Below are 27,945 nucleotides of genomic sequence, written 5' to 3' on the forward strand. Positions count from 1 at the left end.
TCTATTGCCTTTCTGTATCCATCTCTCTTTCATTCCTATTGCTATCACCTACCTTTACGCCTTCTTGCATTCTGTCTAAATTCCTGGGTTCCCTGACTGTAGTCTGGCCTGTCTCTAATCCATTATTCCCTCCTTTTTCCTTCTGATTTAAAATGTCAGGCTGATGTTGCCACTTTTTCTGAAATTTTGAATTCTGAGTAGCTTTCAGAATAACATTGATAGTCTTTACTTATTAATATATAAAATCCCTCAAAATGTTGGTATTGCATGTCTCTGTAGTCATCTGGGACTACTTTTTTTTTTTTTTTAAGATCTTATTTATTTATTTATTTACTCATGAAAGACAGAGGGTTGGGTGGGGGGCAGAGACATAGGCAGAGGGAGAAGTAGGCTCCCAGCAAGAAGCCCAATGTGGGAGTTGATCCTGGATCCCGGGATCATGCCCTGAGCCAAAAGCAGAAGCTCAAAGGCTGAGCCACTCAGGCATCCCAATCACTATATGTTTCACTCAAATCATCTTGAAGTCACCAAATACTTCTTATTGTCTTTGGTCTCCACACTTGTGCAAGTTCTTCCCTTAAGCTGATCCATTTTCCATCTGGAGAGAGGTACAATCTCTCTCTTCTGAAAAGCTTACTTTTAGCATCACTGTTTCAAGAATACCTGAACCCCGTCTGTACTGGGTCTCACAACTGTCCCACAGATTCCTCTACTCTGTACGTAAATTGTTCATTTCTTTCTTTCTCTCATCTACCAGGTACTAGCCTGTACATTCCTTGAAGGAAGGGGCATACCCTATTGGCTTCATATCTCTGGAATTTAGGACAATACCTAAAATGACTCAATCCATCCATCCATTCATCTAGCTATCCACATCCCTATCCTGGAATAGCCCCCAAAAGGATGAAATAATGTGTTTAATTTGATTTTCCATGTGAAAATTTTGAATACTTCACAGGAGAATGAAGTAAAAACATTTCAACTGTCCTTGACAATAAGGGGCAAATTGGAAGTCTTGCCTAGGGGCTCACTTTCTGTGCTTCCTTCAGACATAAAGAGCTCTGTGAGATGAAGGAGATTTGAGGGGAGATTACCTCATGTGTAGTCACTTTAAGCACACAAAAGCACAATGAGAGATTATCCTGTTTGAAAGCCCTCCAAAATAGAAAATTTCTTGGATGGATGGAGGCATGCATGCAGACAGGGCCTGGTCATCAGAACATCAGAAAATCTGATTCTATTTCCTGTGCAGGACCACACAAAACACCAGACTGGTGTTTGCGACTCCTTAAATGGGCCTCATGCTTCAGTGAATGGTTACCTGGATATATTACTACATAAATACTGCTAGTTATATAAGGGACCATGTTTTTGTTTTTGTTTTTGTTTTTTTAAGATTTTATTTATTCATGAGAAACACAGAGGCAGAGACATAGGCAAAGGGAGAAGCAGGCTCCTCACAGGGATCATGCCCTGAGCTGAAGGCAGACATTCAACAACTGAACCACCTAGGCATGCCTATAAGGAACCATATTTTTAAAGTAAAGATGAAATACTCCCTGCCACCCCAAGACATCAAAGAATCAACAAGTTGCCTTGATTTGAGGCCAAAGCAGCTAAGGAATATAAAGAGAAGATTAGGGCATTTAAAGAAAAAAGGCACCAGCTAGAGGGGAAATCTTCATTGGCTTTGTCATAATGGCAACCTTTTGAGATTTATTTTGTGTAAAGCACTCTCCTAAAAAGTATATATTGACACTATATGGACTTTCTCAATTCTTACAATAAAATGAGATACATATCAATGACACCATTGTTTACCAATAAAAGACAGATTGTCAAAGCATTTAACCCGAAATTACTGTTAATAGGAGGGTGAAATGGTTCTGAACCTGATTCTGACTCTAAACCAAACTCCTGGCCACTCTGCTGTTTTGAGGCCTATATATCTGGGACAGGATTCCCAAACTCTACCAATCATGCACCACCTGAGATATGATATTGGAGTTTTAAAAATGTGAATCTCCAAATGTGATGCAGGAGGCTGGGGCCAGGTCTAACCTCTACTCTTGGGTCTTTTGCTCATGCTTAGACTCTGCTAACAGAGTCTTCTGCAATCACAACTGCTCAATACCAAGTGTTAAGTGATGATAGAAAGGAGATGTTTAGAGTTTAAATGATTTTAAAAACTTTCCTTAGCATTTTATCAGACAGGATTGCAGTAGGAGTTTGATTAATAGCTGGGGCAAAAAAAAAAATAGCTGGGGCAATGCCAAGGACACCTCAACTTTGGATGGGATTGGCTGTGCAGGCACAAGAGGCTCAGGTTCGTCTCATGCTTAAAAGGAATCCTGTCACTTATTATTTTCATGGGAGTAAAACCTGACCTATACTAGCAACCAGTAAACTGTCAGGCCGGGTTGAAGCTACCTGAGGAGATTATATGCTCAGCATTTTTAAGAGTCAGATATGACCTAATTCTGAGAAAATAAAAGATAAGGGTCCAGCAAAGGGTGGGCTAATGTAAGAAAAACCCCCAAGATACTGGAGATATTGATTTTGACAGTGCTGGTCTAAGACACAGCCTCTAACTTCAACTTCTAGTCCTTCATGCATCCTATACTCCATCCATGTTGAACCATTTATGGTTCCCCAAACTCACTTTGATATCTCCATTTAGATACCTGGCTCGTTTTCCCAGATGCCTGCCTCTCCCTTGGTCCCCTGGAGAACACCTCCTTTTCCCTGCAAAAGCTAAGCCACTCTTCTCTTGCTCTAATGCCAACCTTTTCCCCACCACTCTATCCTGGGTGTAAATCCATTTTGGCATTCAGTATATCAGATTTCAACTATTGTTTACCTTGGTGTCCTTTATGAGATTGGGAATATGTCCTTTCTTTAAAAGATTTTATTTATTTGAGAGAGAGAAAGGGAATGAGCAAGAGCACAAGAGCAGGGGGGAGGAAGAAGCAGACTCCCTGCTGAGCAGGGGGCTGGACACAGGATGCTGGGATCATGACCTGAGCTGAAGGCAGACACTTAATGGACTGAGCCACCCAGGTGCCCCAGGAGTGTGCCCTTTTATCCTACTCTAGTATCTACACACAGGAAGCACTCAGCAAATATTTGAGTAAAAGAAATGGTTGATGGATCATCCAACCTAGGTTATGCAAAATGAGGAAATCCCATCATTGCAGTCCAGATTACATATTGTTACATTGTGGGATGCCTGGGTGACTCAGTAGTTGAGCATTTGCCTTTGGCTCAGGGTGTGATCCCTGGGTCCAGGATCGAGCCTCGCATCAGGCTCCTTGTGGGGAGCCTGCTTCTGTCTCTGCCTATGTCTCTGCCTCTCTCTTTGTGTCTCTTATGAATAAATAAATAAAATCTATTTTTAAAAACCCATATTATTATATTGTTATTATCATGGCCTTCCTTGGACTGGAGACTCTCATGCTTTGGGCATAATACATCCTTGCCAAATTAGGTAATACTGATGCAATACAATAGTAATAGACACACAGTACTGACTATATTGCAGGCACTGTTCTAAGAACCTACATATATTAAAGCATTTAATTTTCATCTGATGAGGTAGCTTCTATTACTATCCTTATTTTATAGCAGAGAAAATTGAGGCACAGAGAGGTTAAATAAATTACCCAAGGACACAGAGCTAGGAAGGTACAAAACTGGTGATCAAACCCAGGCAGCCTGGTTTCAGGCACTATGCCTTTGACCACTGTGTTATGCTTTCTAAAGAGGATAACAGAAATTCTATTTTGTATCCCAAATTTGCAAGGAATAATTCCAGCCTTTCTTGATACTGCATATGACATTAGTGATTATTTCACTTAATAAAACTAAGAATAATTCCAGTACTAACTAGAATTAGTATGTGTGTCTGATTTTCCATTCGTTTTCTAGGTGTTGATTACGTTAGTGTGTAACCCTAGGGTAAGCCAAACAAGAAAGGAACAAAGGAAGGTATAAAGGAATATGCTATTCTTTTCAAAGTTATACCTTCTTTTTCATTGTGCCACGGGCTGTATTTCTTTCATATCATAGCCATAAACTTGGTTGGATTAGCACATTTTGATTTATGCAGAATGACCCAACACTGCATAAATTAATAAGTCTTCAGAACACTATCAATAGAAATCACATTCCTTTTTTTAAATGTATATCCTAAGAAAAAAATTAAAGCCTTCAATTAAAAACACTCCTGTTAGGGGTGCCTGGGTGACTCAGTTTGTTAAGCATCTGACTCTTGATACCGGCTCGGGTTTTAATGTCAGGGGCCTGAATTCAAGCAACACGTTGGGCTCCATGCTGGGCATGGAGCCTACTTAAAACAAAAAACACTGTTATTCCATCTAAGTGGCAGGTACTTGTGTGCTGTATGAAGCATATGTCAGTGGATTTACAGAGCCAATAAAGAATAACACACTCTTGCATATCTGATTGTGTTTGTCTCCCACGGTTTTCCTTTGGAAACAACAATTTTGAGATCCCATTCATCATGTCCTGAATATAGAAAATTCTACATATCTTTGAAATAGCAGTTTCACTGTTGACAAGGGTATTTCAAGAAAAACAAGCAAAGAAAGAAAACCACAATTTCTAGCCAGATAAAAGGAAGAGGTAGAGAGAAGTGGTGCCTTTTGACTAGCGCTGCTGGCAATGCCAGGAGGTTGAATGATTTATAACTATAACCAATCTTGCCAAAGCAAGATTAAAGGGGTCTCACTCAGACAAGTACACTACAGGGCAAATGGAATAACTTATTGGAGTAACAGGCACTTGGACACAATTTTGGATTCTAGAAAAAGGGAATTACCAAGTTCTTTGGACTTCAACCCATCTACATCTCAATATTTTATATAAACAGATGAGATAATCACCTGATACATGTTTCTCTTGGCATTTGCTGTTTTTTATTTTTAAGTACCAACTGGTGGTGCCAACAAGTTTTTAATGATTCCAGGATGTGAATGCAAAATAGTAACTTTTCATCAATTTAATTCTACAATGAAATTTTTAAAGTTTTCATGCTGTTTGAAGGAGTACATTCATCCAACTGGGAACAAATATCCTCATAAGCCATAATTCATATGCTTTAAAATATTGTGTCATGAGATATAGCTTTATGCAAGTAGCTTCTTAAATGTTTTGATATGAGAACATTCACTTAAGTGTTGGATCACTGCCTAATGACACAAAGTAATGGATTCCCTTTACCCGTTAGTCAAGTGTAAGTCCCAACTGTGTCTCATTCATTCATTTACTAATTGATTTGTTATATAAGTACATGTTGAGCTCTACAGTGGGGCAGCCCTGTTATTCTAGGCTCTGGGATATGGTATAAGCAAGACAAAGTTCTGGTCTTCAAGGAGTTTAGTTTATAGTGTAGAAGGGGAGACAAAAAACTAAACAAGTATAATAGTAGTTAGGTAATGACTAGATCATGTGGCCATGCTATTCAAAGTGTGGTCTGGGAATTAGCATCAGGACTGCCTGGGAGCTTACTGGAAGTATAGAACCTCAAGCTCCACCCCAAAGCTGCTGATCAGAATCTGCACTTTAACAAGTTGTCCAGGTGATTCTTAGGCACTTTGAAGTTTGAGAAGTGATGTGGGAAACTCAGTCCCAATATTGGGTGTGTCTACTAGAATCATCTGGGGAGAATTTAAAGTTACTGATAGCCTGGCCTCACCTTCAGAGATTCTGATTTAACTGGTCTGGTGGAGTATTTTATAATCTTCCCAGGAGAGTATTGTGTATAGCTAGGTTGAGGAGCACAGAAGTAGGTTGTATTCTGGGTGCAATGGGAAGCCCCTGAGGATTGCGATCAGAGGAGTGGCAGGACCTGATTTTTGCAGAGGAGGAATTCTTAACCTCACAGTAATGGCTGAGGTGTTGAAGCAAAGAAGACTAGAAGTCCTTTTCCACTTCTGTGTTTGACAGAAAGACAGCCCACTCTGCAAGGTGGGTCACGATGTGATGTGGCCATCACACCAAACACTGAACTCAAAATTCTACTGGTTCACAGGCAATAAAAAACTCCTTCCACAGAAAAGAAACTGCAAGGATATCCATATTAAAGCCAAGACCAGAGCCAGGTGCAGTCATTTTCTCTCATTACATACCTGAGGACCTTTACTTCCCAGACCTCCTTTTTCGCCTTTCACACCAGTCTCTCCTCTGGGACCCTATATATAGAGAATTATAGCATTATTTTCTTTCTAAAACAGAACACTTGAATATTAACTTGAATATTAAAGATGGACATAAGTCCATCACATGGACAGAAACTGGAAAGAACTCTATTCATACCCTTGGCTCTATGTTGATTTGTGAGCTCTCCTGTGTTAGTCTACAAGGGTCTAATTTGCAATTTAGGCAGTTGGGGGCATTTACAGTTGACTGAATAAATGCTCCACTTGAATTTTTCAGTATTGCTTTTTTTTTTTTTTAAAGATTTTATTTATTTATTCATGAGAGATATATATAGAGAGAAGCAGAGACACAGGCAGAGGGAGAAGCAGGCCCCATGCAGGGAGCCCAACGCAGGACTCCATCCTGGGACTCCAGAATCACACCCCAGGCTGAAGGCAGGCGCCAAACTGCTGAGCCACCCAGGGATCCCCCCCCAGTATTGCTTTTTAATTATCCTAACCACCTTTAGAGTCCAAATGCATATATTTCTTATGTGATAAAATAATCCTTAATTACATAATCTGAAACTGAAATATTAAAATAAGTTTTCTATTCAATAACCACACTGAAGACTGGTCATAAGATGTAGCACGTGGTAAGATGAAGTTCGGATAATTCTACTTCTAGGATATTATATTGCCTATTAATCGTGGCCTCTGTACATTAGGCAAAAAAACCATCATGCTGTGTTTGGTTTTTCCATCTCCTTTTAAATTATGTCATGAAGAAAGAGTCTGTAAAGTGGAAGGGATGCTGTGGTATTATTTGTTTATCATGAAACAAAGCCAGCCAATCTATTGAAATTCTCCCCCACAGCTCCAGTGGCAAATATTTCTCACTTGAAGATAAGAAAAGTGAATTTTCCTCAGCTGGCAAGTAAGACAGAAAAAAAGCAATCAAGCTCAAGAGCTAGGGGTCCAAGGGGGCAGACTGTTTACTGTTCTGAAGTCTTGGTAAAAATGTGAACACAATTTCTCATCTGATGTCTAAAGATGCTTTGCCCAAATTCCATGGACCAAGTTGCTAACATATAATAGTTAAATTGTTTTCAACTTCATGCATTAAAACTTTGAAAAATTACAGAAATATTGCTTGTCCTGCATTTACCAAACGGCAAAATTATTTAAGTTTTCAAAACAAAGTTTGGAGAGAAAAAATATGTTCTAACATTCTATAATCTGGCCTCCTTTCCTTTATCTCAACATTTTCTAGAACTTCCTTTCCCTTCTCAGTATTATTTCAAGCTACACTTTGCTCTTTCTGGCACATGCTTTTTCCCCCCTCATGTGATCAGTGTAAGAGCCAACTGTGGCTTATTTCTTACAAAGGAAAAAGTGCTGGAGGCAGCTCTCTGGGGAAGTGAGCAAGAAGGCAGGCTGAGTGCCACACTATAGATCACCCCGCTGAAGACTTCAGCTGCATTTGGAACAATTCTTTCCTAGAGTAGCGCCAGTTTTTCTACCACACAGGCATCCAGATATGCAACACTGAGCTCTCATTGTGTTACATTGACCAAAATTCCCAAACCTTTGAGGGTCAACATTTTCTTTGGCTCAAGGTCTCCCCTAGCTAGACTGAACTCATTGTACAGGGACTCTACCCAGCATGTTCATTCCCTTCTCACCTCTTGATGGGATAAAACTTAGATAAAGGAGACCAAATCCTGGACAAGACTACATTGCTTCCTTACTTTATTACTCTGAACACACTTTAAACATCTTTATTCCTGTAAAGAGGTTTGAAGGATTCCACGAAGACTCCAGATTCTTCTTTATGCTCTCAAACCCTAATCAGTTCTGATATGTACCTGAGGGCCCTTAACTCCCCATGAGCCTTCAAGTCCATCTGGGCCTGGGATGCCTGTTTTCCCCTGTGGTGAGAGAGAATCAACCTGTTATTACCATTTCCTGAGAATTTTGTCTCCTTTATGTACAAGATTATAGATTTTCAATCACAATGTCTGTGCAGGATCATTGGTAAAAATATGAAAAATAAAGGAAAATACAAATAAAGAGATAAAAATTTTCTATAATCTCATCAAGCAGAGATAACCACAGCTACTATGTTGGTATATTTGGTTTCAAGTCTTTATACATATGCACACTCACACACCCATTTTTTCTGTAACATTTGTAATATATCTGACTTGCACATTTGGCCTAAAAATACTCACAGTTTACTTCCCATTTTCTTCAAAAATCTCCAGACATCTTACAACATTATATTTATATTCAAATAGATTACATATCTATGGGTCAAAAGTTGAGTATTATCTTCACATTGTCCTTGAACTTTCTCAGAGATAAGAATTCCAAAAAAGAGGAAGGATTAAAAGGCTTAGTCAACATTTGGGATAGCTTAAGTTTATGTCTCAGTTGTTACACATATGTGATTAAATGTCCCATGCTAATTGCTTTTCCTTGATCTCAGAAAGGGGAAATTTCTCAACACTTTCTCTCCCCAATCTTGTTTTATGTGGTTATTCTGGATTTGCTCTCCTTTTTGAAGTTTAACCTTGAAGTGTGTGAGTAATGTCTGTGGATGGTAAATTCTCTTAGTCTTGATCTGAAAATATTTACATGTTAACTCACAGTTTAGCTAGGTATAAAATTCTATATTAACAGTTATTTTTCTTCTGGACCCACAAATATCACTTTTTCTGGCATGTTTTATTGCCAAATACAAGTCCACTACAATCTAATTTGTTATTCCTTTCATGGGTAAAAATGCTTTTTCTCTTAGTCATATTTAAGATGTTTTATCTTTAGTATTCCAGAGTTTCACCATGATATGATTGAGTGGATTTACTGTTTATCCTCATTATATTTTCAACCTGAGGGCGTTCCCTCAATTTTATAAATTCTAAGTCCACAATTTCTTTTTCATAAATATTATACATACATGAGGCATGTATGTCACCAGCTTGTACAAAGAAGATATGATACAATATTTGGTAGAGTCAACTTTTGAATAAAACACTAAGAATATCCAATTTGTATTAGGGTCTCATTGTACTCTCAGTTTAAAAAGGGTTTGTGTAAATTGATTTCAGAGTCAATTGAACAAAAATCTAAAGGATCACTCAACTGAGTTACTAGTTGGTTGAAATTCAAAGTTAAATTTAATAGTAATCATGCCAATTAGTGTCTCTTATCATTAATTTTTTTATCATTAATTTTTACAGTGTTTGATTAGAATGCCCAAGTCTTCATTTTAAGATTTGAGCACTTGAAATTATAGCTTAGAAGATTTCTAACACATTATTCCACAACCAATATCATCAAAAAGTGAAGAGCTTTGATCCTGAAAGAGGTTTCCCAGAGCCTTTATTCTTACTTCTTGACTGAACACAGAATATTTGGAGTTAAGAAAAAAAATAATTGTACCTGTGGGCCTGTATGTCCCCTTCGGCCATGAGCTGCCTAAAGTAGGAGGAAAGGTAGGTATCATTAATTCTGAAAAAAAAAAAAAAAAGCTTCTTATCTTTAAATTGATAATGAACACCTTAAGGCACTTTTTTTTTTTTTTTAAAGTACCCACATATTGGTTTAAACATTTAATTAGTCACTGCAATAATGACAGTAAAATGTTGCCAACTTTGAATGTCTATCCTAGGTCAATAGGTAATTAAAATCACATAGACAACTGAAATCTGTACATACTTAAGAGAACAGATTGTGGTCAATAATTTGTCCTCCACTAAACTATTACTGGAGCTGATCACAAGATCCAAAATTGACTGATTTGAATTTCATTTCTTTTCATTTTTCCAAAGTACTATCAAGTAAGCCAAAAATCAAGAGTGGAGTAGCCAAAAGGCAGGAAGCCAGAGGAAAAAACTGGGAGAATTGACTCCATTGAACTTATTTATAGATTAACTTCAGAATATAAAGGTAGCCAGACTAATTTTAACCCCCTCCCCCAAAAAGCCAAAAAATATGCTTACCTGTCAAAAATTAAAGAATCTGCCCAAGCATTCAGAAGTTCTCAATTCAAGATGTTAATGAAGTAATCAAAATAATAGCACTATATAATCAAGTGCATTTTTCTTAATACTCTCATATGTAAGTTAGTGTCTGGATATATTTCAGTTCAACATTTTATAGATCTGGAAATCACACAAAGACATTTTGTCTAACTTAAGATGTCCCCGTATAGTCATAGCAAGACTGACACCGGGATTTGTAAAATTTAGTATATATATCAGACAACATTTTCTTGATGGAAATTTGAGATATTCAGATCAAATTTCTATGTGAGGCCAGTATTGCAGACGTTGAATTCTTTTAATCATATTTCAGTTAAAATCTATTGTTATCTAGGAAATAGACTGTGTATATCTGAAGAAATGGAGACCTATTTCTTTAAAACTATGATGAGTCATCTTGAGATGAGAGTTTAAATCCTTTCTATCAGAGGAGGAAAAGAAACGCTCTCCACTCCTTTAGTACAAGGGTTTAACTGTTCTGATTCAATTCACTTCAGTCTCATTCAGAAAAATACCTAACAATGATCTATAACCCACAAAGTGTATTGTATGGGAACAACAGGAGCATAAAGATTTCACACACATATGCACATACACAGTTCTTGACCTTATGAGACTCTCATATTTTGGGCTTGGGGAGTGAAGAGATAAATATTACAATATTTACAAGGCATAGTATGGCAAATGCCATAAGAAAGGGGAAATGGAAATATGGGTTTCAAAGAAAGCAATTATATCCAGTTTGTCAAATTAGGAAAATATTCCTAGAGGAAGATTGTTTTTTAAAGTTTATTTAAGTAATCTCTATGCCCAACTTGAGGCTTGAACTTACAACTTTAAGATCAAGAGTCTCATGCTCTGATTGAGCCAGTCAGATACCATGGAAGACATTTTTGATATGGGTTTCACAGAATGTGTAGGAGTTTTACAGGTAAAAGAAAATGAAAGTTTTTCTAGTAAAGGGTATGCCTAAGTAATGAAGTAGAGGCAAGAAAATAGGAAGAGTATTTGACCATTTCTAGGTCAAAGATCTAAGAAGAGAGGGCAGTAGGAGGGGCACTAAGTGGAAGGGTTCATAGTTTATTTAGTAGAAACCACTGGGGTGCCTATAGCAGGAAATGTACATGGCCAGACTTGGGCTTTTAAGTGGATACATCTGGATGTGGTAGGCACAACTGAACCTACGTTCAGGCAAAAAATAAAGAGCTTCCTACATTACATGATTTACACGATATGAAATAGGACCTTACATCCAAAAATCTTTCTCTGGTCCACTGTCACAGTGTTTGAAATAACATCAAGAAACATTTGGTGCCTGTGTCTTTAAGGTCTGACTTTGAAAGGGCTTGATTAAAATTAGTCATCTCAACATTGAATTCCTGCTCCCTAGAGGAACTGGGGTGAGTGGTGGTAAGTAAAAACTGACTTCTGTCCCTAGGCAAGAGTTTATAAGCCTAACAGAGGAGTACCACCATTCATGCAAATTTGCATAAGACAGACTTCAAATCCACCATTCATGATTCTAGAAGTCATCATTTAGCACTTCCATTAATGGCTATTTGGAATTTAAACTTTAACTGGAAGCTATGAGTTTGAGATACCTTGAGTACGTGTGAAAGACTGAAAGCAAACAAGGAAATGGGGGTGATAATTTTACAATTTTGCTTTACAATTTTTAATGTTTTAGATGGGGAAGATTAAATCCCCAAATGTCTTCATGGTTTGCCCATAGGCTTGCGTTTTCTGGTAACACATCCAGACAGCCTAACTCATCTGTGAAAGGAAATGCTAATGAGCACATTAAGAAAGAAAACATCCCCAAAGGTATCCTGAGAGTAAGAAGATTCAGAACAAGATACCCAGTCTTGTTGATCCCTCATAGCCTGGCTTTCTGGCTGTTTACCAGGACCCACTTTCCCAGATAGATATCGACTGATTTGAGATGCAATCCCCCGGGGAAGAAAACAGGACATTCTTAATGGTAAAACATCACATTAATACTGACTCTTAATGGCAAACACTCATTTACAATGACTGACTGACTGCCTGGGGGGAACTTAAAGCCACCCCTTAAAGTAGTGCCAAGAGAGATGAAAAGCACAAAGCATAACTAACAGCTCTGTAGACTGAATAGGATTGAAAGCCAGTTGCTTCTCATTATCCATGGCACAAGAATCTGTTCTAAACGAACTAGGGGTGGTGGAAGGGGAGGAGGGCGGGGGGTGAATGGGTGACGGGCACTGAGGGGTGCACTTGACGGGATGAGCACTGGGTGTTATTCTGTATTTTGGCAAATTGAACACCAGTAAAAAATAAATTTATTATTAAAAAAAATAATTCTCAGTAAAGTTTGGCTCGAAAGAACCAATCTCCCATTCCCACCTCTTGCCCCAGTGCTGTGGCTTTCTGGTCCTGATCCTACTCTCTCCACCACCACAATCGAATCCATTACAGACTGCTGGCAGGGCACCAGTTACAGTTTGCTATCCCTACAAATCCATCCCCTTCTACAACAGGAGTTTCAAACTGCAAGAGGGTGGTTTCGCAACCCCTCTTCTCTGGGAACAATTGGCAGTGTCTGGAGACAGTTTTCATTGTCACAAGTTGAGGGTGCTGCTGCTTGGTACCTGGTGGTTAGAGGCCAGGGGTAATACTAACTATCTTACAATGCACAAAACAACTTCCCATAACAAAGAATTACTTGATTCAATGTCAATAATAGGTTGATACACCATCCCTTGAATCTATAGCATGATTCTATGTTCCTTTCAAGTAAGGACTATGTCTTATTTGATTTTGTGGCTCTAGTAGCTAGTAGAGTTGCTGGTATTCTGTATAAGTGTTCATTAAATGTTTGTCAAATGAATCAAAGCCAGAGTTGGTCAACTGCTCTTATTTCCCTGCATGCCACACCCTACCACCATCCTCCAATCATTTCTCAGTTCAGCAGAATCTTGTTATACCAGGGAGTCCTCAATACTTATTATCTAGTTACATTTTAGAGTTTTTCAGTTAGTGGTATAAATTTTTCTTCCTTCTGAAAGGATAATGATTTTACTATTATAAATATGATACATACTGATTTTTAAATATTCAAATGCAGGAAAACACAGAATCAAAATGTAAGTCATCCCAAATCCTACATAGATAGAACTATTGCTAACATTTGATAATCTTGATTCTAAACATCTTTTTATGCAGGTTTATAGATAGTTCTAAATAGCAGTACTTTTGGTTAAGAAAGGATCATGGTATTTATCTATTTTAAAAATAAAATATTACATTTTACTTGAATTTAGAAAAACAAAATAAATGGGGGCTATATTGCCTGAATTTTCAAAGGCTTTATCATATTAATTATTTATATACACAAAGGATAACTTGGATGGGTATAAAAATCTTGGACACCTGGATTTCTCTCAGAACTCCAGCTATTCTCCTGCTCTCCCCCTTTTGGCCCTGATTGTAGTGAAGAAGGTTAAAAATAGACTGGGTTTTCTATATTATCTACTTGGAAATTCTTGGATTCTTCCTTTACAAAATAAGTTTGGTAATTTCACTAGGATGTAGCTCAATGTTATGTTTTTGGGTCAATTTTTCCCTGAGTCAGAGTATGCCTTTTCTACCTGCACCTTTGAGCCTTTTTACAAGAAATTATTTTTATTACATTTTTTTTATTACACTTCTGAATATTTTCTACATTAGCCTATTTAACTTAGTAATGTAAACTGTACAGTTGCTGGCTCTCCATAGTCTGCTTTATCACTGCTTTTGTGGCTTCTTGGTTACTATATGCTCACCTATATTTTCAGTCTTACTTATTCTAGGTTTTTTGTTGCTTGTAACCCATCCTACATGTTTATTGCTCCCCAAACACTACCAGCTTGCTTTCTTCACTTCTTTAGTTTTTTTTTTTTTTTTTTTTTTTGAGACTTTAGAGAACAATTTGCCAGAGTCATTCTGCCTTTGTCTTGAATAATTCCTCTCCCAATGAGGGTTTATTTGCCCTTTGCTCATATCGTTTTGCTCTTCTGTCTATGCATAGGTCCTAATAATCATTTAATAATGAAGATTCCTAATATTTCTGATTATTAATCACTTTTGAATAGCGCCACCTATTTACTGAATAACTGTATGTAGTGTAGCTAGACCTGGGTCAGTAGTTTTGATATAGATATGTTGTCTCAAACACTTTCTCATCATGAAGTTTTTGTTGTTGTTGTTGTTGTTTTTTTTTTTTACCTCACACTACCTCTCCCTTCAAATTTGGGCATTTAAGAGATTCATGGAACTCACATAAAGCCCCTTAAATCATAGTTTCTCTGTATTGCAATAGTTACTGTTTCTTCAATATTTACAGCCTTCATGGATCAGACTGCTGGTTTTAGACATTAAAAATGAAATATTCTTTAGTTTCCCACGATTTCTGCCTCCTCTGCTACAGTGTTTCTATGGGTATTTCTATGGATAGTTCTCCGATCTTCTCAAAACCTGAAAGCTACTTTTAGAGAAATCTGATCTCTGTTTGAGGTCTGAGGTATATGTATAAGCTTTCCAAAGCCTCCCCTCATTAGGATCTAGATTTTTAAAAAATTGCCCAATATTTGCCATAATGCCTGTCTTGAAGTTGTGGTCATTCTTTGTTAATCTTTTTTAAAATTTGTGTTGTTTTTGGTAAGTTGCACAAAAAGGAATAGTATAAAAAACACCTTGACTTTGCCATCTTTAGCTGAAAGTCCTACTTTTACTTCTGAATGACACTTCTGTATCTATAACCCAAGATGTGAACATATTTCTCAGGAGTTGTGCAGTTTAAGTAATACATAGTGATGCTGTGTTAGCCTCAAGAGAGACTATAGCCTCTATAAAACAATAAAAGTACATCTTCAATGCCAGGAAATCTTGGATGATATTCTTTTTTTTGGATGATATTCTTTAAGTTCAAAATATTTTCCCAGTGTATGTAAGCTGGCTACACCCTTCTAGAAAGTGAAATGAATAACAAATGTGTTGCTTTATCTTTAGGTGCATTAACACAGCAGCGGCAATAAAGTGCTTTCCCAGCAACCAAATTCTGCACATTTTAAATATAACTTCTGTTTTCATTTCCATTTTCTCTACCTACCAAAGAAGAGGTGGTCCAAGCTACAAAAACAATTTTCTTGATGAAGTATAATAGCTGGTTCTATGAACTTCTCAGAAAATACGATGTATAATATATGCAATATATCAAACTAGTTTTTAAGACTTTTTTTAAAAATTGTTATTTATTTATGATAGTCACAGAGAGAGAAAGAGAGAGGCAGAAACATAGGCAGAGGGAGAAGCAGGCTCCATGCACCAGGAGCCTGATGTGGGATTCGATCCCGGGTCTCCAGGATCGCGCCCTGGGCCAAAGGCAGGCGCCAAACCGCTGCGCCACCCAGGGATCCCTCAAACTAGTTTTTATTTGTGCTTAGTAAATAGTACAACTAATTGAGGAGAGAGGTGGAAGAAGCTAGAGAAAGCTAGATAACTAAGAATGGAAAGGAAATGCTACAAAATGGAAAAACAGGTCTAACTTTGAACCCAATGCAGGTATTTAAGTGTCTTTTATTAGAGTTATTTCTTATTAGATAAAAATTTTCTTTTATAATTTCTGTGCTCTTCCAATAGTCAAACAAAGAATCTGTTTTAAAAAGTACCTGTTGGGAAAAATACAACAAAACAACAAAACGAATAAAAAGACCCCCAAACCCAAAGGTTGCATAAGCAAGTGATCTAATTTCATTCTTAGTATTTCCACAATATGGAGGTTCCTCAAAAAATTAAACATAGAGCTACGTTATGATTCAGCAATTCCACTTCTGAGTATATATCCATAGGAATTGTGAACACTAATTAAAAAAGATATCTGCACCCCTGTGTTCATTGCAGCATTACTTACACAACAGCCAAGACATGGAAGCAGCCTAAGTGCCACTGATAGATGAATGGATAAGGACGTGTGTGAGATCTATCTATCTATCTAATCATGGAATGTTATTCAGCCAAAAAAGGAGATCTTGCCACTTATGACAACATGGATGAACCCTGAAGGCATTATACTAAGTGAAATAAGCCAGAGAAAGACAGAAAGACAAATACTACATGATCTCGCTAATATGTGGAACATTTTTTTTTAAATAGATTTTATTTTAGAACAAGTGAGAGCACAAGCTGGGGAGGGAGGGGCCATGGGAGAGGGAGAAGCAGACTCTCTGCCAAGCAGAGAGCCCAATGGGGGCTCAATTCCAGGACCTTGCAATCATGACCTGAGCTGAAGGCAGGTGCTTAACCGCCTGAGCTACTCAGGAGCCCCTAATATGTGGAATCTTAAAAATACCAAAAAAACCCAAAATAACTCCAAAAACTTGACTCCTAGACAGAGAGAACAGATTGGTATTATGCCAGAGGTAAGGGGTAGTGGGTAAATGAAATGGATAAAATGGGTAAGAAGGTACAAACTTTCAGTCATAAAATAAGTCACAGGGATGTAATGTACAGCATACATTACATCTAATGTATACACACATGTATAGATGTATAGTACAGCTAGTAATACTGTATTATATATCTGAAAGTTGCTAAGAGAGTAGATCTTAAAGTCTTCAGGACAAGGAAAAATTTGTAACTACACATAATGATGAATGTTAACTAGACTTACTGTGGTGATTATTTCACAACCACATATACATGTCAAATGATGTTATACGCCTGAATAATATGTTATACATCAACTATACCTCAGCTAGTACTATACACATGGGCTTTAAAATTGAGCACAAATAAAAACCAGTTTAGTATACTGTATTTATCATGCATTGTATTGTCTGCGTTCATAGAATCAGCTATTATACTCCACCAAGAAAATGTTTTTGTATTTTGGAACACACACCTTTCCAAGGCAGAGAGTATAGAAGTAAGAACAGAGGATTTATACTCTGACTGACTTTCCTAAGTAGTCATAAAATTCAACACAGGAAAGGAGTTTGGGACTTAAAATGACATCACTGGCAATGACAGCCTAGTGAGAAGGCCAAACTTTCACCACTCTTCCCCTAGTTGGCTGCTTTTTTGTTCTCTTTGCCCAGGCTTTTCTCCTGATTGCTAATTTTCCTTGCAGCCAGCACCTTCCTGCCTCAGCTTTTCAGGGGCTTTCCTCAAGTGCTTTGCAAGCTGTGTTCTCAGAATTATCCCAAGTGTCTCCAAGGTAATGAGCCCCAGTGGAACCATCCCGCCCACTCCCCACAATCAGCCATTTTTATCACAATATAGGCTACCAGAGCAGTGGGTCTTCTTGTCTAGAAGGGCTCTTACTGTCTTTCTTCTGGAGCCTGGTGTTCCAGGGGGGCCTGGCCAGCCTCTTCTACCCTATTAAAAAAAAAAAAAAAAAGAAAGAAAAGAAAAGAAAAGAAAAAAAAGCATATGGGTGACAGTAATTACACAGTACTGACACATTTCCTCTTCAACATCTGCTTGTGCTGTGGGAGGGTGGATGGATATATACCAACTAGAGAGTTATCCTCCCTTTGGAATGTGGCATTACTTCCACTGGTTATAAACCATATGTCTACGGGTAATGAGGAACTATAGAACTAAATGCTAATGACGTGGCTTCATCTGTTCATCGCCACTATCTAACTTATCTTTGAATGTAAGTATAGAGTATCCAAATCAAACTATCCCATGGTGTTGCTGCAGAGTGGATAAATGAAGCATTCCATGTATCAGGTATGGCTACTACTGGTTTGGATTTCTACCTTTGGACTTCTTGTTTTGTTTGGGTGTAGATGAACACCCTCATGTAAATAAAATATCACAATACTCCTAAGTCCTCCCAAAATAGAAAATGAAGGAAAAAAATTATGAGTCTATAATAAAACATGTGAGACTTACATTTACCCCATAGTAAAAATGGAAGATGACATTTACTGAAGATTTATGATGTGGCAAGGTCAGTCACTGAATTCCCATCATAACCTTCAAAAGTAGGCTACTTATCCTATTTTGCAGATGAGGAAATTGAGGTTTACAGAAAGTGGCCCAAGGCCACAGAGCTGGTAAGGCACAGAGCATGATATAGGACCTGGGCCTGTCCCCAAAAGGAAAGTTCTTTCTACTAGATCAGACCTCTTCCCCTGGTAAAGTCACCAAGGGAACTTCCTCATCAAGAAGATCCAGAGAAACACATTTTCCAGATAATTACTTTTAAACATTCTGAAAAACAAGGTAAGATGATCAAATTGTGACTTGTGAGATCATGAGATTAATCCCATGAGACTTGCCTTGAGCATGTGAGCTGTATAGGTCTATCAGCTCTTTTTCTTTTTATCATGTACTACAAATAATATGATGCCGTCTTAGGCTATACTACTTCTATATCCTGGGAAGGCCAACAATTCACTGGCTTTTTTTTTTTTTTTTTTTTAAGATTTTATTTATTTATTCATGAGAGACACAGAGAAAGAGGCAGAGACACAGGCAGAAGGAGAAGCAGGCTCTGTGCAGGGAGCCCGACGTGAGACGATACCGGGACCCCAGGATCATGCTCTGGGCCGAAGGCAGGCGCCAAACTGCTGAGCCACCCAGGTGTCCCTGGCTTGTCGTTTCCACTGGCTAGCCCTAAGTTAGAGCGTAGATGTTTGCATTCATAAATGAAAGCCCTTGCATTCAAGGGCAGGGGCTTGGTGAAACAAATCACCCCAAATTCAGAAGAACAAGAGAATGTTTTTGGAATCCTAGAGTAGAAGATAAGGAGGAGGAAAAGATATTTTTGCTCCTAAAAATGTTTTTTCTGTATCAAGTATGCCACATCATTACAAGTTTACTTCCAATTGCCACATAATTACTTGTCTTCCACGTTCTCCTTTCAAGCCCTTAGGTCCTTCTATGGTATTGTCAAATCCAGGAACTCCCTATAAAACAGAAAATAAAGAGAAAAATTTTGAACATCTCTCCTTAAAAATGTAACTGCAGATATAACACATTTATTCACTCCCCACCCCCCCGAAAAATACATGCCAAAGAAGTGGAATCCCTTTAAAAGCGTAGATAGGTAAAAATTACAAATGGGATGATTTCTTTTCCTCTTGTGCTCTGCATTATCAGAAGATAGTGGAGACTGTATGTGTATGTAGGGGGAAAGCAAGAGCTCACCATAGGAGGCATAGCCAAGGGAATCAAGGGTGACATGGCTTGTGTTTATGACAATTTTTGTCCTGGGTCTGGAGGTACCCCTTCTTGCTACTGCTATTCTTTCTCTTAATGTTTGCTTTTCTTTCTTGGGGCCTAGACAAGTTTATACTTGAGGGTTGGTAGATTTTTACTCTCCTCTAGCTTTGGGAGAGACAGAGGGTTTGTAATGGGTTCCACCACAAGAACATAAATACACTGAGCAGCACTGAGGACTATATTCACCATCCATTCTCTCTTTCTCCTCTTGGGTGTCTGGTAGCCTTCTAGCTCCATATGTTCACTGGTACTTTTCCTCCCATTTTCAGAAAACTCTGGAATCTTGAGTTTCCCTCAATATTCATACAACATTCTAGCAAGAACTCATTGTGGGATATTATCCTTAGCAGGCCAGACTGAAAGTTTTCTATCTTGGGTAGTTAGGACCACCAATAGAGCAGTATCACCATGATGCTGGGACAATCAATTGAGCCAGTCAGTTCAGCCAACACTCCAATAGATTGAGAGGGGACAAGAATTATCCAGTCCTGCTGAGTGCCAGCTGCTGGGCTGTTTGGCTGATAGCAGCCCAGATTACCTTCATCAATCAATAAGTAATTTGAGATCACCAACAGGGACATGTCATTGTTCCAGATACTTAGAAAGATTTTTAAACCAATACTTTCTACACCTACAGAGTTTACAGGCTAACAGACAGAAAAAGATGAGCTTAGAATTTACTTATAACTGACATTACCAGAATTGATGTGAAAAATTAATTCTTTCCCCCACATACCAAAGCCAAAGATTATTTTCTACATTTTCTATTTTACCTTTAAGTTTAAATATTTGTCTGTTTAAATTCTCTAAGCAGAGTATACCTAAATCACAATATTAGAGAATTATATTTTGGTGAAAAAATGAAAGAGAAAGTAATATAAAGTCCAAAATTTTATTCCACTGGATGTATAAACAATTTATTATGGTCCAACTCCAAACTATTTAATTGAAGAGATGACATTTAAAAAGTCCTATACCAGCACATTCTACAGAATAGAACATCCTAGTTGTTTGGTCAGTTTGAATATGATCTGTCCAGCCTTTCAATTTCTTTCAATGCAACTGGACAAAAGAGCATCATGTAACACAAATTTATGATTAAACATGGGCTTCTAATAATGTTTTAGAATGATGAACCTTACTAAACTCTGTACCTCAAATAATCTGGTTTAGTTTTCTCCCCAGTATCACATGAGATTATGAGGTTTTTAAAAAAGGGAAATTCCAAACAGCCAAACTAGCTTTCACTTGATCAGAAGTTCTGTCTGAATAAGTACAGATTTTCAGGAATTTGTGCCATTTGTACACATTCCTATGAATAACCTGATCATGTGTGGGTTCTATTTATTCAATCAATCCTGCTCTACCAAATTTTTCCTAAAATAGTAACCCACAGAAACTACATGTAAAAAGGCTCAAAGAGTCGTCTTTGAGATATATACTCCAGAGTGGGTGGGAAGAATTATCATGCATTAAAAAACTATCTAAAATTAGTATCGTGACAAACAGCACAACACAGAAGTTCTAGTGGGCTGAATTTTCAGCCATCTTGAAATCATAGAACATTAAAAAAATAAAACCATCTTACATTATTCAGATTCTTTTGAAAGTGTTAAGTATTCATACAGACCATTTAGCAGACAATTAGGGGGTATTCTGACCAAAGTGAATGGCAATTGGCAATATCCCAAGTAAGTTTTTGGCCCTCATATATATATATAGATGACTGAAAATGTCTTTTGACCTACTATTTATTATTTTTATCTATGGATATTTTTTTCTTTCTAATAAGATACTTTGAAGTTGTTTTAAAACTCTCAGTTCATCAGACTATTATCAGAAGACATCACTAATAAGACAATGTTGTTTTCAAGTGTAAATTCCTCTGCTTTTAAAATAGTTATCTTCAATGTATATCTAACATTTATATTTCTTAATATATTGAGATAAATTCTTTCTCTGGTACATCCATTGTCTTTATTTATATATATATTTTTAAAAGATTTCATTTATTCATGAGTGAGAGAATATGAGAGAGAGAGAGAGAGAGAAAGAGAGAGAGAGGCAGAGACACAGGCAGAGGGAGAAACAGGCTCCCCCTGGGGAGCCTGATGTGGGACTTGATCTCAGGACCCCAGAATCATGCCCCGTGCCAAAAGCAGATACTCAACCACTGAGCCACCCAGGTATCCCCCAATCCATGTCTTTAATAATTCCTCCTCCAGTATACAAAGTCCTGTGAGTTTCCCAGTTGCCCTACACCCTTACCAGCACTTGTTCTTGTCAGTTTTTTAAAAATTCAGCCATTCTGATGTATGTGTAGTACACTGCTATGATACATTGCTGGTGGGAGTGTAAATTAGAAAGTTTTTTGCAGACTGGCTTAAAAAGGCTTAAACTTATTATAGGCACATAAATTATCATCAAACACTCATTCAATTCTTAAAGTACAAACCCAAGAGAAATGTGTATGAGAGCCCACCAAAAGACATGTGCAAGAATGTTCATAATAGCCCTATTTATAATAGCAAAAACTGGGAACAACCAAAATAATCTATCAACAGTAGAATGGATAAATAAATCATGGTATACTTACATAATGGATTACTATTCAGCAATGAGACTGAATGAACTATTGTTAACCACAACAACATGGATGAATCTCACAAGCATAAACTTGAGCAAAAGAAGCCAGAAGAGTGTATCCTATATGATTCTACTTACTTAAAGTTCAGGCATAGGTAAGACTAATTTATGGTTTTAAGACAGTGATTATCAGGGTCTGGTAATGATTGAAGTAGATATGCGGGGGGTGGGGGGGCAGTTTCTGCAATGTTTCTATTTCTCTACCTGGGTAGTGAGTACACAGGTACATTTATATTCATCAAGTTGTGCATTTGTAACTTGTATACTTTTCTGATGTTATATTTCAAAACTAAGTTCTAGAGATAATGCCCAGCACAGTGATTACAGACAACAATACTGTATCATACACTTCAAAGTTGCTAAGAGACTAGATCTTAAATGTTCTTGTCACAAAAAGAGAAATGATAAGAAAAAAGATAAAGATAAAAGAAATGATAATTCTGTGACATGATGCAGGAGTTAGCTAATCCTATGGTGATAATCCTACGGCAATATATAAATGTATCAAGTCAATACCTTATAACACCTTAAGTTCTATGTCAATTATATCTCAGTAGAAGAGTTCAATAAGCCTAAATCCTAATTCACTGAGGTTTCAGAAATTTATTTTTGTGTGGGTGGAGTGATGGAAGTCCTATAGTACTTATGTTTCACTGGAATTGGCATATCCCCTACACTGGTGGGGTCATGCATTTTCCAGCCATATTATATCCAGGAGAGCAGACACCTTTGTATCATGGGTGATACATGATTCATTCTTAGAAAATGGAAGAAAAGAGATGGCTTTGTTTCTTCCATCCTGTCCATATTTTGTGGTACTCAGAGGAAGAGAACGGAGGGGACTGGAATTCCTTCATGTTTCTGAAGCACAATAACAATTCTGAGTATAATTTAAAAAACAAAAACAAAAACCCCACATGCACCAATGATGGGCAAGATCCTCTCACTGTCCATGCTCATTCCATATACGTAGAGGATGTAGCACAAGGGGACTGCTTTTAAAATTCTACAACAGTTCTGCCTCTGATGATCTAAAACTCAGGATTGCTATTGTAGTATCAGAAAGTGGGGCTCTCTCCTTATCAAAGCTGATGGGAACCAAGCCATGTTTAACTCACAACCCATGCGGCCCCGGCACTTACGGGGTCTCCTCGCTGCCCCTTTGAGCCTCGGTCACCAGAAACTCCTCGCTTTCCTGGGCTTCCCTAGAGAGAATGTGAATCAAAAGAAGGAGAAAACAAGAATTCACATTAGTAAAAACAAAGAGCTTATCTTCTCCCTGATTTGATTAATTGGATTTTTTCTACTAGAGTTATTCTTAAGGTGGAAAGAGAGACAACAAAAAAATAGTTTCAGGCATCATAGAAATAATTTAGGACTGATCTCAATTATTTACTATAGTGATGAAGTCTGTGTTCCAGACACATTTGTTATCTTACTTTTTACAGCTACTTTATGAACCCGGTATTGTTTATATTTCTTTTAATGAAGCAGCTGAGATTCAGAGACCTTATCCATTTTCTCCAAGGTGATTGTATCAGCTAGAAGTTGAGTTTCTGACTCAGCTGTTTACACTCCAAAGACAAGACAAAGTGGATCATGGAAGTATGGCTGCTATTGGTGTCTGTTCTAGATGGGAATGAGTGGCACACACTTTTTCAATGTGCTGCCTCGCACTAGACTCTTGTCAACACCCCCACTGCCATTCTTAGTGTGGTAGCTACTTTTCATTAATGGCCCTAATTCTTTACTCCTGTATCTATGCTCTTTACTGTGTAACTCTGTAGTACTTTCCAGCTGTGGTGGGACAAGAATCCGTACCCCTGAATTTAACCATGGCTTAATCTGGCCAACAGAAAGAGATGGAAGTGTTACTGTGAGAGTTCCAAGTCTAGGCCTTAAGGGACCAGCATGTTTCTACTTGCTCCCCTGTGCATCTGCCATGGCCATGAAAAGGTTACAGCCAACATAGCCAGATAGTGCTTCCTGCTCCTAGGAGGAAGATAAAAGACATATGGAATAAGGCCACCAGTCAACTTGCAGACACCTGAGCCAAGGTCAGCCACACTCAGCCTAGACCAGGGATCTAGGCAGCAAACCTCAGACACAAAAGAAATAAATGTTTATTGTTTCATGCAGTTGAGGTTTTAAGATTGATTGTTACAAAGCAATTTTGTCACACTAGCTGACTGATACACCTAGGGTAGCTGATCTACACCTCTAATTGCCAGGACATTTTTCATATTGTCTCTTTATTGAATCCCTACCTGGGATCCTTCATTACCCTTTTCTCCTTTTTCTCCAGGAAGACCACTGTCACCCTAAAAAACAGAAGAATAAACTCAAATTTCCATTTTCTTAATGAGAAATAGCTCAGAAGGGCCTTTTTGGGACAAAGAGAAGTCTCTACCGGTTCTCCATTTAATCCGCCAATTCCGCTTTCTCCAACTTCTCCCTGAAAAGACAGAAGTGATCAGAGTAGAGTGTATTATATTCATGTGGAAAGAAATCAGACACCAAACAAATGTCTAGTTTTATCTTTCATATATAGCCTGGTCCTGAGTAATAACAAAGATTACTGAGTAATAGAAACTATGAAAAAATAATACACATTGTCTGCAATAAAAGAATAAGCACAATCGAATGGCTGGCAATAAAGGAAGATCAAGAGAAACTTCATTTGTATGATCTACTGGTCAGTAGTTTCAAAAAATAAGAGTATTTCTGGATAACAGATGGGCAGATAAATGGATATGTTTGGTACCATACCTCCTGTCCATTTAGTCCCCTGTTTCCCTGAAACAGAAAGCACAGTAGTGGTTAGTGTAAGAAAGTAGAATTAACATTGGGAAGACTTGACAATGCCTTATTAAACCCTTACCTTAGGACCTTTGGCGCCATAGCATCCCTTAGTACCTTGCTCTCCCATTGGTCCACTGGCTCCTCTGTCTCCCTGAGAAAGAGCACACACCCAGATGAGATTTTTCTACTGCACTCTGGATTCTGTCTTAGAAACTTTACAAGTTTTGTGTTGGAAACAAAATGTGTAACTGCCTGTGGTTTACAATCCAGAATTCATGCTTATTAAACCTGAGAATGGAGATAAATCAGAACTACTCTGGTGACAGCCCTTTGCTTTGGGTCCTACCTGGATACTGCCCTCGGTGGGGTGGTATTTAAATAAAACAGACACAAACAAGTGGCAGCTAAAATGCGTTGTCAAAATTTCAGGAGATAGTTCAGGAACAGATAGTGAAGAATAGGTGAGCACTAGAGAAGGATGCTCTAGGTATGATCTAGGCAAGATCTAGGCATGATTTCTAGTTCAAGATCCATCTTCCTTTTTATTTATTTCTTTCTTTCACCAAATATCATTCCTACAATCCTTGCCTTGGTAACCCCACTAGTCTCTGCAGTCTTGTGATCCGGAAACAAAGAGGTCATCCTTTGCTTTTCTCTCCCTAGGTCACTATTACATTCATTCAACCTTCTTAACATCCATTCATACTGCCGCCAAGTAAGATTAGGACTCCTTTGTCTTGCACCTACTATTGCAAGACTTCTACCTATAACCCCTGCCTTATTAGCATCTATCCACTGCCGGAGTATGCTTTCTATATCCATGCCCCCATCATTTTTACTCCTGTGCTTAACATCGTTCAATGACTATCCATCAACTGGAAGACACCAAATCTTCTATCGGATATTCAAGATTCGCAATAATCTGGGTCTTGCTTGCAAGATAACATCCTCACTGTGTCCTAGTTTCCAACAATGTTGGCTACATGCCATTTTATACTCATGCACACACACACATGCGCGTGCACATGCACGCATACACACACACTCAGACTCAGTTACATACCCTTGAACACATTATTCTCTCTCTAGTAATAGGTTATTCCCCATAAACTCTGCCTGAAGAAGTATCTTTTTGTCCTTCGGATGTCTGCCAAGCATTATCCCTTGTTTGCAGCCTTCCTCTCCCAAGCCTCAACTGCTACCAAGGCTGAGGTATCTGTCGGCCATGCTTTGTCACAATGACTTCACTGTACCATTAGAACAGTCCTCGTGTATAGCAACTAGAAACATCGTTGTCTCGTTTGCCTTTCCACTAGTCTGAAGTCACCTGAGATAGGAATCACGTTTTTTCCTTTATTTATTTTTCTAGGGTCTAGCACTGTGCCTGAAACATGGTAGACTGCCTTCATATAGATTTGTTAGATGAATATGTGAGTGGAAAAGTTCATTTATGAGTGAGGTCTTTAATAAATAATATGGTAAACAGTAAGATGCTTGAAATATAATTGTTAAATGAATGCATGGATGGAAGGAAGGAAGGAAGAAAGGAAGAATAGGACAAATGGATGGAGGGATGGATGTGAGAAAGAGTGGAGGTCCTTGATAAACAATGTGGGGAGTTGGTTTACCTGTGCAAAATGGATCAGGAAGGGGGAAATGGCAGTGATTTGAGTCCCCTGGTGAAGAAAATAACTTTCACATTAAGTTCATTGTGCAGCATTGGTGAACAGCCAAAGAGGAGACAGTAGGTTAATAAACCATTATTGACCACCAGAAGCAAAGCCCGATGAGAATTAGAAAAGACCTCAGATTTTGCACATGAATTCTTAGACTGATATTTCTTGTTTCCTTCTGAATTGACACAATTTCCAATTGTAGATATGTTCTCAGGAATAAATAGAGGTGAAAAAACCTTGACTTACAGCAACACCTTCCTCTCCCAGATAGCCCTCACTGCCTTTAAAACCTGGGGATCCCTGAAAATAAGGAAAGGAAGAATGTGTTAGCATTCTCAAGCAGAATTCTTTAACTATAGTTTTACTTTATATAGAATTATAGGAGTTTGGGAAAAAAAAAATCCTCCCTCCACAGCTTAGGTTGTATTTATACACATAAAAATAAATGTAGTTTTGAAACAAGTATCCAGATAACTCAAGGGTGTGTGCATGTGTGGATCATAATGCTGTCCATAACTCTCTCTGGGGTTATATATAGTGCTGGAATATTTTTTCTCAAATATTCAAGTGAATGCAGCTATATTTGCCCTTGACAGACTAGAATTATCCTCTTTTCATTAAAAAAATTTTTGGGTTTATGCTACACATAGAAAAATAGACCACACACATTTCTTTTCATTCTTTCTGAGCCCTGCTTTAAAAAAAAAAAAAAACTACCATTCCCCTTACATAAAGTTGAAGCATTCAGGAAATACTCTGAAAATTTTCTTCAGGACACAAACATGCTAGTTTGGGAGTTATAATGCTATCTACAAATTATTCACAAATCAAACACACATGTAAACAAGAGCATTGAAATTATTAAACACATCCATAGTATGTTTTTACATATTTTAACATTTCCTAAAGCCCCAAATCATATTTTTTTATAAGAGTACATATTTTTTTTTGTTAGAAAATACATGAATCTATTGTTTGTTACTGTTTTATGATCGGCATTTTTGTGCATCTATCTGTGACATTTTTGGTCTGGCTAAAGCTGATTGAAACATTGCCACATCTTTCATGAGGATAGGTTGTGCTGACCTAATTTACTTCTCAACAGACTACTCAAAATATTCTCTACTTCATTTAAATGACTCTGCAGTCATTAAAAATGGAAACTGAAATGACACTGATATTCAGGAGGTTTTCATTATTCAACAGAGATCACAGTTGATTTCTCTTCATTGTTGTCATCACTGCTGGAACACTAGATAATCAAGGATCTCGGCAGTTGTTTCTCCTGACACTTGTATAGAAAGTTTTTTTTAGAGGACTCCAATTTAGAATGCCAGCAAAAAGCCAGAACTACCTAATTGT

At 37.7% G+C, this 27,945-nt stretch overlaps 1 protein-coding gene across 3 annotated transcripts in view; it reads right to left on the reverse strand.

Moving 5' to 3' along the window:
• COL6A6 (collagen type VI alpha 6 chain) overlaps positions 1-27,945 on the reverse strand; it is a 140,637-nt gene that overhangs the window by 52,492 nt on the left and 60,200 nt on the right. For all 3 annotated transcript variants that reach the window (XM_077865236.1, XM_077865234.1, XM_077865237.1), the window contains exons 13-23: positions 26,830-26,883; positions 24,987-25,058; positions 24,875-24,901; positions 24,516-24,560; positions 24,373-24,426; positions 23,248-23,310; positions 19,078-19,143; positions 17,546-17,599; positions 9,606-9,641; positions 8,027-8,089; positions 6,150-6,212 (exon numbers count right to left, since the gene is read on the reverse strand). In XM_077865236.1, the coding sequence (XP_077721362.1) occupies positions 6,150-6,212; positions 8,027-8,089; positions 9,606-9,641; positions 17,546-17,599; positions 19,078-19,143; positions 23,248-23,310; positions 24,373-24,426; positions 24,516-24,560; positions 24,875-24,901; positions 24,987-25,058; positions 26,830-26,883 (597 nt within the window). The remainder of the gene's footprint in view (positions 1-6,149; positions 6,213-8,026; positions 8,090-9,605; positions 9,642-17,545; positions 17,600-19,077; positions 19,144-23,247; positions 23,311-24,372; positions 24,427-24,515; positions 24,561-24,874; positions 24,902-24,986; positions 25,059-26,829; positions 26,884-27,945) is intronic.

Source organism: Canis aureus, chromosome 22, assembly GCF_053574225.1.
Source record: "Canis aureus isolate CA01 chromosome 22, VMU_Caureus_v.1.0, whole genome shotgun sequence".
NCBI classification, from domain to species: domain Eukaryota; kingdom Metazoa; phylum Chordata; class Mammalia; order Carnivora; family Canidae; genus Canis; species Canis aureus.